The 12,313-nt window shown below is 39.6% G+C and overlaps 1 protein-coding gene across 1 annotated transcript; it reads left to right on the forward strand.

Moving 5' to 3' along the window:
- The first annotated feature begins 5,052 nt into the window (after positions 1 to 5,052).
- Positions 5,053 to 11,582, forward strand: LOC141113770 (keratin, type I cytoskeletal 19-like). The gene is made up of 8 exons (XM_073607050.1): positions 5,053 to 5,826; positions 6,349 to 6,431; positions 6,512 to 6,668; positions 7,503 to 7,664; positions 8,183 to 8,308; positions 8,906 to 9,126; positions 9,470 to 9,504; positions 11,482 to 11,582. Exons 1-8 carry the CDS (start codon positions 5,053 to 5,055, stop codon positions 11,580 to 11,582), a joined length of 1,659 nt encoding a protein of 552 aa, XP_073463151.1.
- Positions 11,583 to 12,313: the final 731 nt, after the last annotated feature.

Here is a 12,313-nt window from a genome sequence, read left to right on the forward strand (position 1 = left end):
GGATAGGTTTTTCAATTTTTGTTTTGTAGAATAAGCTATGCAATTCTGTGGAGAACATGGTTTCCTCTGTTTGCTACTAAACCTTGTTCTCATTATTAAGCAGTTCCTGACCGCCGCACGTCGGCAGAATGGCACGGGTGGGCAAATGGGCGTACCTGTACGTCCCGTCCTCCCCGTGGGCAGGGGCGTGATTGCGCCCCCCCCCCCCGCGTCCGCGGAGGTCGGGTTTGTTAGGGGAGCGATCAGTCCCCAGGGCCAGACCAATGGTTTATGAATGAAAACCTTCCCCTATCTGTGTAAGTGTAAACACAGACAGGAGGAAGTGATGTCATCTCTTCTCGTGGGGTCTTTTCGATTCCAGTGAGAGGAGAGAGGACATCTAACCGTAAGTTGCACAACAGTACACAAACACCAGTACACATAGGTACACTTGCCACCCCTCGATTGCCCCCCCAGTTAACCCTTTCACTCCCCGTCACCGTGTCACCAATTGCAGTTTTCAGGTTTTTCACTGATCACTGCATTGGTGTCATTTGTTACTGAAATAAGTGTTAGGGCAGCTAGTAGTATCCCCCCATTAGGTCTAGGTTACCCCCTTAAACCCCTCTAATAAAGGTTTAACCCCCTGATTGCCCCCCAGTTAACCCTTTCACCCCCTGTCGCCAGTGTCACTAATCAATCGCCGTATTTGTGTCACTGGTGAAGCTAGTTAGCCAGTTAGGTGATTAGTTTCACCATCAGGTTTTTATAGCGTTAGGTACCCACATAAATACTACCTAATAAAGATTTTAACCCCCTGGTTAACCCTTTCACCGTCTGTCGCCAGTGTCACTAATCGATCGCCGTATTTGTGTCACTGGTGAGGCTAGTTAGCCAGTTAGTTTTATCGTCAGGTTTTTATAGCCTCAGGTACCCCCATATATTACCTAATAAAGGTTTTAACCCCCTGATTTCCCCCTAGTTATCCCTTTCACCCCCTGTCACCAGTGATCACCGTATTAGTTTTATGGGTGCCGCTGGTTAGTTTGTTTTTTATAGCATCAGGGCACCCGCCATATATTACCCAATAAAGGTTTAACCATTGATCACACAGCGGGTGATATAAGTTAGGTTTTAGCGTCAGTCAGGGTCTGCGTCGCCCCAAGCAGCGTCAGATTAGTGCCAGTAGCGCTAACACCCAAGCACACACCATACACCTCCCTTAGTAGTATAGTGTCTGAACGGATCAATATCTGATCTGAGGACGTACATTTTTTATTTTACTCCTCACTGGCTATCACAGTTTTGGAGGCCATGAAATGACCAGATAGCACAAAACCCTCCCAAATGACCCCATTTTGGAAAGTAGACACCCCAAGCTATTTGCTGAGAGGCATGTTGGGTATTTTGCAGATCTCGCTTTTTGTCACAAAGTTTTGAAAATTGAAAAAAGAAAAAAAAATGTCTTTGCCTTGGGCGTGGCTACGTACTGACGCCATAACGCTATTACGCCCCATGTGATTCTGGTATACGGGTGTTCGTTTTGTTTTTAAGCTTGCCAGCTACTTTTAATGTGTTTTTTGCAGCGGATGTTTGTTCCCACCTGCTTGACCTTGAGCATTAAAGGCTTTTTATTTACTCTACTACACCATTGGAGTTTTTCCGTTTTTACACTCACGGTCTTCCCGAACAATGAGTGATATTTTCAGATTGGAATTCCGGTTCTGCCTGTTTTGGAACTTCATGGAAATTTGAGGCTACAGAGGCACAGGAGATCCATCTGTCCCTGCAGAGGGCTGTATCTGCTTGCGAGTAAGACCTTGCTCTTTAGGGGGTCCACCGTCTCTGGTAAGGGCATTGACATACCAATTGGGACTCACCTCCAACTGGGGATCTCCTCTACACCCTCTCTCCTCCTCTTTTCCCTTCTAGGTGAAGGTGGATGAATTTTGGATGCTTGGCTTTCCTCATTGGGCTTGTCTCTTTTCATCAGTTTTCTGTTTTTGATTTGTGTATGGACTCAATTTTTTACATCCTATCAATGTTCTGTTTGATCCGTGTATGGACTCTCAATTCACTTTTCTTTTCATTTGTCACCTTTTCATATGTACATTTTTTAGCACTTTTTTCAAATGTCATTCCCTTTCTGAGTGTCTACACTACAAGCGCACTTATGTTTTTTATTATTGATATTTACCATATAGATATTTAATGGTTTTTGTTGCAGCTATGGTTTTTTATAATTTGCTCTTTAGCGTGGTATTTACCCCTTTTTACACACCCTTAGAAAGCCTGAAGGCGGTGATTGATTTTCGGGGTCCTGTACGCGGTTAGACTGCCAAAAAGTGGTATCCCCGTACTCAGGAGAAGCAGCAGAATGTATTTTGGGGTATAATTCCACATATAACCATGCCATGTTTGAACAATATATCATTTAGTGACAATGTTGTGTAAAAAAAAAAAAAAAAAAAGAAACTTTTGGCAAAATATAAAATATTCCATGAACTCAACATCCACTCAGCAAATAGATTGAAGTGTCTTATTTCCAAAATATGGTCATTTTGGGGGGTTTTGTGCTATCTTGTCATTTCATGGCCTCCAAAACTGTGATAGGTAGTGAGGAAGTGAAATCACCATTTTACGACCTTAGAAAGCCTGAAGGTGCCTGGTTTTCGGGGTCCTGTACACGGCTAGGCTCCCAAGAAGTCTCACACATGTGGTATCCCCGTACTCAGGAGAAGCAGCAGAATGTATTTTGGGGTGTAATTCCACATATGCCCATGGCATGTTTGAGCAATAGATCATTTAGTGACAAATTTGTGCAAAAAAAAAAAAAATTGTCATTTTCCCGCAACTTGTGGCAAAATATAAAATATTCCATGGACTCAGCATACCTATCAGCAAATAGCTTGGGGTGTCTACTTTCCAAAATGGGGTCATTTGGGGGGGTGCTATCTTGGCATTTTATGGCCTTCGAAACTGTGATAGGTAGTGAGGAGTGAAATTAAAAATCCTGAAGGCGGTGCTTGCTTTTCGGGGTCCTGTACGCGGCTAGGCTCCCAAAAAGTCTCACACATGAGGTATCCCCATACTCAGAAGAAGCAGCAGAATGTATTTTGGAGTGTAATTACACATAAAACCATGGCATGTGTGAGCAATATATCATTTAGTGACAACTTTGTGTAATTTTTTTTTTTTGTCATTTTTCAATCACTTGTGACCAAAAAATAAAATATTCAATGGGCTCAACATTCCTCTCAGCAATTTCCTTGGGGTGTCTACTTTCCAACATAGGGTCATTTGGGGGGGGGGGGGTTGTACTGCCCTGCCATTTTAGCACCTCAAGAAATGAGATAGGTAGTCATAAACTAAAAGCTGCATAAATTCCAGAAAATGTACCCTAGTTTCAGACGCTATAACTTTTGCGCAAACCAATAAATATACGCTTATTGACATTTTTTTACCAAAGACATGTGGCTGAATACATTTTGGCCTAAATATATGACTATTGAGTTTATTAAAAAAAATTTATAACAAAAAGTAGAAAATATCAATTTTTTTCAAAATGTTTGGTCTTTTTCTATTTATATTGTAAAAAATAAAAATTGCAGAGGCAATCAAATACCATCAAAAGAAAGCTCTATTTATGGGAAAAAAAGGACACAAATTTGGTTTGGGTACAGCATTGCATGACCGCGCAATTACCAGTTAAAGCTGCGCAGAGCCAAATAGTAAAAAGTGCTCCGGTCATTGAGCATCCACATCCTCCGGGGCTGAAGTGGTTAATAAACTTAGATTATGGCAATGCATTGGTACAGGGGCTTTAAATGGTCAACTTTAGCTTTTCTGTCAGAAATTAAAAACTGTGGGTCCTAGTCTATTCTGCTTATTAACTTTTTTTACAACCTTCTAAATAAAAGAATACTAAGCACATTTAGAAACATCTTAAACATGCTTCTTTAACTGCTCAGCTGTGTGGTCAGCAATTCCTTATTCTTGCTCAGCACAACTTGAAAGCAGATCCTCTGTCTTCTACCTAATTTCTGAACAATTTTTAAAAACTTCATCTGAGCCACAAGTTCTTGAAAATGGCCTTTTCAAACTATACCATGTCTGAGTATTTTCTTCTGCAGATTTACTTGCTACCACCTTCGTCATTTAGCTCTATTGGTCATAGTTTTTAAAGGGTGTTTCTGAAACCAAAGCCTTGGATGTAAACCATTTCAACACAATAGTGTAAAGACAAGCTAAAGAGGCCTGTCAGTCAATATTATAATATAACTTTTAGTGTGCCTTTATTGATACTTAAATGCTAAAGCAGGTTGATGATTTAGGGCCAATGCCGGTGACTTTACTAATGACACTGGGTAAGCATTATCAGAGAGTTTCTCTCGGGTCTAACTGCACTCCCAATAGGAATCAATTTACTTGCTGTATCTATTTGCCTAAACAGTGTCCAAAACACAGGTCCTCAAGTAAGATAATACAGTAAGAAATATTTTGAAACCTTGACTCTTTATTGTACAGCATAGAGAAATGCTATTATGACAAAGAAACAACATTTGCCAGCTGATAAGTGCACAGGCTACCTAAATAGATATACATGGAATACTGAATACATTGTTTGGGTAGTACCTGACACTTTACCACTGTAGTTATATATTTCAGATAAGCTTGATCAAATTGAAAATAAATGTGATGCTTTGTGTCCAGCTTTAGACAAACTGCATACTGTGATTAATTGTTTCATTAGTTTATCATTGCAATATTGCATTTTTGAGTGTTTTATTTGAGGTGTGTTCAGCCAAGTCAGTTGGCTTTTCCTTTATTGTTATTTCTTTAGGGTGGAGTGAGCAAAAGTTTCTAATGAGCTGGGCAGCAATAAATTAATTATTGTGAAGTTGTTTTAAAATTGTCTAAAGTTTTCCAAGCAGATAACCAAATGTTTAATGTTAAATCCTAATGTCAAGCATGTAAAGCAATGGATAAATGAGCCGTCAGATACTTGTAAACATTAATATTAGTAATTAATGTTTTGTGGCACTCCCAGTCTTCCATATATAAGACAGCAGAATGAATAGAGAACATATTGTAAAGAACATCCATTTAGAAACACACACTTTTAGGTCAGCTGTACCACCCAAATCCATCATCATGAGTTACGGTGGTCACTCCTCTGCTGGATCACACCATGGAAGCTGCCATGTTGGTAGTCATCTGTCTAAGATCCCAAGCCACACATACGGTGTTCCTCATGGAGGATCTTCAATTAGCCATCGTGGAGGATCCCACTCTTCTTACCACCATGGGGGATCTCATGCTTCTCATCATGGAGGATCCCACTCTTCTGATCACCACGGGGGTTCTTATGCTTCTCATCATGGAGGATGTCATAATTTACATCATGGAGATTCCCATACTTCCCACCATGGAGGCTCCCACAGATTCCATTCTACAGGTTCTCATACTTCTCATCATAGAGGATTCCATGCCACCCACCATGAAAGTTCCCATAAAGTCCATCATAGTAATCACTATAGAGCCCCCAGTGTACATGGAGGATCAGGAGGCAAAGGAATCTCCATATCCAAGCACGTTCATGGAGGTGCTCACAGCAGCAGCCATAAAAGCATTATTAGCCATCATGGTTTGTTTAATGTCAATGGGAAGGAAACCATGCAGCATTTAAATGATCGTTTGGCTTCCTACTTGGACAAAGTCCGCTTCCTAGAGCAACAGAATGCCCAGCTTGAAAGGAATATCCGGGAATGGTATGAGAGAAATCAGCCCAGCACTTTACCTGACTACAGCGGCTTCTTCAGAATCATTCAAGAGCTTCAAGGCCAGGTAAATAAATGATAAATTTATATTTTTTAAACTCACCCTGACACCTACATATTTAAAATATAAAAACAGATTAGGCATATTAGGAATTTAAAAGGATACCAGATTACATATTTTATATAGCACCCGAAATGGGTCTCAGTGCATTTCGTTCATGCTTTTGGGCACTCTGATGTGTGTTACAGAAAAATACAGACTTGCGCCATTTTTCTGCGGCACACTAGATGGCACTGGAGGACACTACAGCACAGGACTGTGTAGAGACCTGAATGGAGTGTACACTTTGTACACTTTCAATAAAGTTAATAAAAAGGTAAACAATGCCTTGCGTTGTAAAACCCATGGCACCGCTCATCACCATTGCTGAATACCAGCTGAATGCTAAAAGGGAATGTTTTAGGGTGTGGTTAGTGTAAATGTGCAGATATGCAGTAAGCTACCTTAATTGATACAGAACAAAGCTTAAGTAAATACATTCTATGAATTTATCCTTTGAAATTAATAATTAACACCTATAATTTCCAGATTTCCTCAACTTCTGTGGAAAATGCCAGGATTTTATTACAAATAGACAACGCTCGTCTAGCAGCAGATGACTTCAGAAACAAGTAGGCCATTCTATATTTCATGTCTTTCATCATTATTATCAATATCAGCACTAATTGCTTTGTCTTCCTTTTGTCACCAGGTATGAAATGGAACGCCAACTGGCAAGCAGTGTTGAGGCTGATGTGAATGGACTTCGTATACTCCTGGAAGAAATTAACAGGGAAATATGTCATCTACAGCCACAAGTAGAAAACCTTCAGGAGGAACTGCAGCTAATAAAGAGGAACCATGGGGAGGTGGGATACCTGTTACCCCTTTTTCCAGTTAAATCAGACATTTATTTTAAGAAACATAATTCATAATGTGTTGTTACAGAACAGGTGTAAATATTGTTAAAATCACTTTTGCTATAGAGGTATACTGCCATCCTGGGCCATCTATAAAAAATTCAGAACTTTTAACACCTTTTGTTATTTTTTTATCTTTTTTTAATTGTCAATGAACTTAAAGTGTTAATAAACCCAGGACACTGCATTCACTATATCTGGTCTCCCACAGTACACAGAACATGGAAATGCATTTATTTTAGTAAATAAAAACTGCTAAATACATTTTCTCATCAGCAGTCAGAGCAGTCTTGTGACTTCTATCAGTGTCCAGCTGAGCACTGGTTAAAGCTGGTAGGAGGAATTTTCTGACTGTCCTATAAAACTGCAAGACTCCTGACCCTCTGTCTGTTTAGTGCTGGTTGGCCCTGTGCTGATCACATGCACTCTATCAAGAAAAAGAAAACTCTGTACAAATACACACCAAACTGAGCATGTGCAGCTTGACTCCATAGGCTCTGTGTTATCAGGAAATTATCAGGGGACAATGAAAGGAGAGGAGGATCAGAGAAGCCAGAATCAAACAGTCCTTTTACACAATGCAGAGGAATAACCCCTTAGGTTTCACAGGGGGTTTAGTAACACTTTAAATGATCTCAGAAATGTCTCAAACTATTCTCAAATGCATCTAAAAGCCCACTACATTTGCACATTGACATAAGCCCAAAAGCCAAGCCAACACAGGTTCTAAAGCACACATTATGCACCCATAACACAACTAGTTTCTAACATTTTTACTTACAGGAAGTCAACGCTTTGCAAGCTCAGTTGGGAGCCAGGGTCAATGTGGAAGTGGATGCTGCTCCATCGGCTGATCTGAATAGAACCTTGTTTGAGATCAGAGAGCAGTATGAGAATCTGATGGAGCGGAATCTGAGAGAGGTGGAAACTATTTTCCGACAACGGGTATGTCTTTTTGTAGACTAAAAAAGCTTGTTGAACCTGTTAGAAAAATAGTGGGATAGCAATCTATTAAATTTTGATCATTAGGCCCTATTACTTCATGGTTATATTCCAATAAACAATAAATATTGATGAGAACGTGTTCAGCTTCACTGCTCAGTTGTAATGTACCATCCCAATCTTCCCATTACAGTAAACATCAGGACCACTGCTCTCATACAGAAATCTTCAGAGGTCCACCACACCCCTTGCACAGTCACAACTACTGCACTGGTGCAATTGGGCTTTAAGGCTGTTGCCTATGTACACAATGGAAAAAAATGCAGTGGCATAAGTTAAAATATATAAAAACTAATATAAATGTGCAAATCAACTTAAGCCTAGCTACTGTATATTAAAAATTAGTGACATGTTTCTTCACAGAAGATCAGAAATAAACCTCCTTTGACTTTATATATAAAACTGTGTGGAATCCATATATTAAGGGGTACATGACTCTAACAAACTTTCTATTTATATAGACTGAGGAACTGAATCGTGAAGTTTCTTCTGGTTCTGAACAACTCCAGTCTGTACAAACTGAAGTCATTTACTTAAGACGTACCATCCAAACCTTGGAGATCGAACTGCAAAGCCAGCTCAGCTTGGTAAGTATTATTGCCAGCCAATTAATAAAGTTTGTGTCAATGACCAGTTACTGGTTGTTTTAGTCTGTGAGCACCTTCAGTTCATTCTGCAAAGACTAATAGGGCATACACACGGTCGGACTTTGTTCGGACATTCCGACAACAAAATCCTAGGATTTTTTCCGACGGATGTTGGCTCAAACTTGTCTTGCATACACACGGTCACACAAAGTTGTCGGAAAATCCGATCGTTCTGAACGCGGTGACGTAAAACACGTACGTCGGGACTATAAACAGGGCAGTGGCCAATAGCTTTCATCTCTTTATTTATTCTGAGCATGCGTGGCACTTTGTCCGTCGGATTTGTGTACACACGATCGGAATTTCCGACAACGGATTTTGTTGTCGGAAAATTTTTATCTCCTGCTCTCCAACTTTGTGTGTCTGAAAATCCTATGGAAAATGTCCGATGGAGCCTACACACGGTCGGAATTTCCGACAACACGCTCTGACCGGACATTTTCCATCGGAAAATCCGACCGTGTGTACGGGGCATAACAGTTTGTACTGCAATTACCTGGTTTTTTTTGTGTACAATCTTTCTCTATTTTTTCCCAGAAATCAGCTCTAGAAAACACCTTGGCAGAGACAGAAGCCACATTTGGGGCTCAACTTGCCCAATTACAATGTTTGATCAACAATGTAGAGTCCCAGCTGGCCCAGATGCGATCTGACCTGGAACGTCAGAATCAGGAATACAGGATCCTGATGGACCAAAAGACTCATCTTGAGATGGAGATCGCCACCTATAAGCGCCTATTGGAGGGTCATGATATCCAGTATGTATTTCACACAGGACAAGTAACTGAACTAATATTCCATAAAACATGCAGGCCTCAATTTATAGCAACACCAATCTTTTAAGAGGAAATCTGAATCTTTTAAGAGGAAAGAAATACTTGTTATATTTAATATCATTTTTATATAATTTATTTGCTATAATATTCAATCAGCTACCAGAATAGAACAATACAATTTGGTGAACAGCCTAATTCTAAAACCAGACAGTTCATAAAATGTTTCCATTTTGTTTACCAATATATTATTTAAACCAAGCCATACAGAATAGTCAGAATACCATATATTTCTTCATTATTCTTTACTGTGTGTTTTACATTTCAGCACTTCAAGTCAAAGTTTTCTAGGAGACAGCCATGGTATGTAAACATATATTTTCTTAAAGTGATTGTAAACCTATATTTAAAAAGAAAAAAATGTCATACTTACCTGCTATGTGCAAAGGTTTTGCACAAAGCAGGCCCAATTCACCTGTTCTGCCTGCTCCCCTGCACAGTGCACACCATAGCGGCTTGCTATGGGGGCATTTGTCGGGGCTTACTCCCAACCTGGCTCTGTGTATCCATAGACACACACAAAATGTGGCTTGACCCCACCCCCGATCCCTCCTCACTGACTGTGATTGACCAGTGGCTCCTGCTGCTGTCTCTGAATCTATGAGGAGGGAGAGAGCAGAGAGAGCCACTGCTCTCGTGCACAGAGTTAGATCAAGGTCAGGCATTAGAACCACTTTAAAAAGCAGGACGCGAGCTGGTGGAAATATGTGTAGAATGTAAAATATGGGAAACATTTTAACTAGTACCTGGACATTAGTGCATTTAGACACATCCCATAGGGTTTGGACCTCATTGCAGATCCTTTGAAAGGCCACCCAATCCCATGACCCGGGGACTAGGCACCAGAATAGGGTAGGCCACCCTATTCAATCCTCCCTCCCTCTGCATCTCACCCCACCCAACAACCGTTGTCCTCCTATGCCCCCCTTTGGTTCTCTTATCACCCTTACCTCCCTTATCTGCTTTTTTCCCCTAACAACCCCATTAACAAACTCTGACACAGACCTTCTTGAGAGATTAGAAAGGATGACTTATTTATCAATACTAACTCTTTTGCTGTACATGTGCTGTATTTGGCCTATGGTAGCTTGTCCTATTCGTCATTACTATCCATTATTCCTTCTGGAATTCCAACTAAACAAACAAAGTTCTTGCCCTACTTCTCATGTATATATTTATATGCCTCGTTCTGCCACCATTTTCTATCCCATATTTTCCCTACCTTTGAGACCCCTGTTTTGATGGTCCCCCATAAGATTTTCTGCTTTACAGTTATTAACCAAATCTCTTAGACTATACTGACTTTTGTCAGATGATACTAAAACTATTACAATGATTTTGTCTCCTTCAATTGTATCGTTATTTTGGCCACTTGGCCTGCATTTTCTGTGTAACTGTCGATCCTTGTTTTGTATTGTATTACGAAAACTTTTCAATAAAGTTCCTGTTAATTAAAAGGCCATCTATATGATCTCCATCTTAATGGCATTCATTTACTGAAACCCAATACCAATCACTTTAATCAGCAGTCATACTCTATAAACATTTATTTTAGCCAAATACATTTCCAAAATGCTATCTGACATTCACGTTGCATAAATCATTATGTAGCCAGATATTTCCAGGCCCTTTTTGCTAATGAGTTCCATGGCAGTCATATTGTCTGCTGTGAATTTTGATATGCCCGGCTTGTATATGGGACAAACAGCATTCAAAGTGGCAATATTATGAATGATTAGACAGCAACCTGCTTCCCTTCCTACCATGTGCCAATGGTGAGCTTTGGTCCAAAAATGACCAACAGTAGTTTTCAGCTGTGAAAATGTGGAATAGTCTTGCACAGGAACTTATTCTAGCTGTAGACAGTTTCTACAAAAGTTGTGTGCATTCATGATACTGCAAAACATAAAGGAATAACTACATTTTCACATACACAGTTGAATGTTTGTCCAAGACAACCTTTCTCAACTTGTTTACTAAATAAATACATTTCAGGTCTTGAGCTACCTCTGCTAAAATCAATATATCTACAACTCATGGTACATAAGCAGGTTTCTCAACTTGACTAATTATGTAACAATAACAATGATAATTGGAATATGGTGGATTGATATGAGAAACATAGACAATTTGCATCCCTGTATAATGTGACATAGATCTTTATTAATTTGAACTATCAGGAATATGGTGGATTGATATGAGAAACATAGACAATTTGCATCCCTGTATAATGTGACATAGATCTTTATTAATTTGAACTATCATATCTTCTACTTTCAGAATCTCACCACACAGTGAAAGTCCACCATGTGACCAGCCCCACTCATTATAGACATCATCAAAGTCATCATCAACATCATAATCACCATAATGTTTGCTAATGTGTTTATGACTCTTCTGGAGAACCCTGTGGATAATAGTATTATCCTATCTCTAGAAAGTCTTTTGGTGTCTTCCTCTGTCTTCTTCTTATGTGGCCTTCAGTATCTGCTTCACCTAAGCAAAACTTGGCATGAGACATGAACTACATCCACCAAGATACCCAGTAGACACAAGTGAAATTATGCAAGGTTTAGGATTAGTTAGATACACTATGTGTTCATCTTTAGAGGTTGGTGGTAAACTATTCAAGTTTACCTAAATTGTAAGTTAATTTCAAGATGTTAACTCACGTGTTACATCAGGCCATTGAACACTTTTAAAGATCCAACATGAAAGAAGATATTTCTGTGCACCCAACATTATTTAGGAATTACATTATGCTAGAGCATAAGATATGACTTTTCATTCACTTTTTTCATGGAGCACTTTCAATACTTTTAGGGCCCAGGCCCATTTATCTTGTCACAATAATGCCTTTTAATATTCAGATGTTGTGCCAACATGTAGTGCAATGTGTTGCAGTGCCATTTATTGTGCAACAGCATTGAATGCCACCCAAACGCATGAACAGAATGCATCTATGCTATAGTATGATGCAGTACATAACATGGACCGATATGGGTTACGTTGTAGTGCTTTGGAGAAAACAATAGAGCGCAAGCATTTTTACCTGGGCTGGAACCCATTCAGAACAAATACCCTGTGGTACCACCATGTTACTGTAACACTT

Source organism: Aquarana catesbeiana, linkage group LG12 (assembly GCF_042186555.1).
Source record: "Aquarana catesbeiana isolate 2022-GZ linkage group LG12, ASM4218655v1, whole genome shotgun sequence".
NCBI classification, from domain to species: Eukaryota; Metazoa; Chordata; class Amphibia; order Anura; family Ranidae; genus Aquarana; species Aquarana catesbeiana.

Coding starts and splice junctions, on each gene's coding strand:
- LOC141113770 (XM_073607050.1), top strand. CDS start 5,053: ATGAATAGAGAACATATTGTAAAGAACATCCATTTAGAAACACACACT. Junction 6,432..6,511: donor GCAGATGACTTCAGAAACAA/GTAGGCCATTCT, acceptor TTTTGTCACCAG/GTATGAAATGGAACGCCAAC. Junction 8,309..8,905: donor TGCAAAGCCAGCTCAGCTTG/GTAAGTATTATT, acceptor ATTTTTTCCCAG/AAATCAGCTCTAGAAAACAC.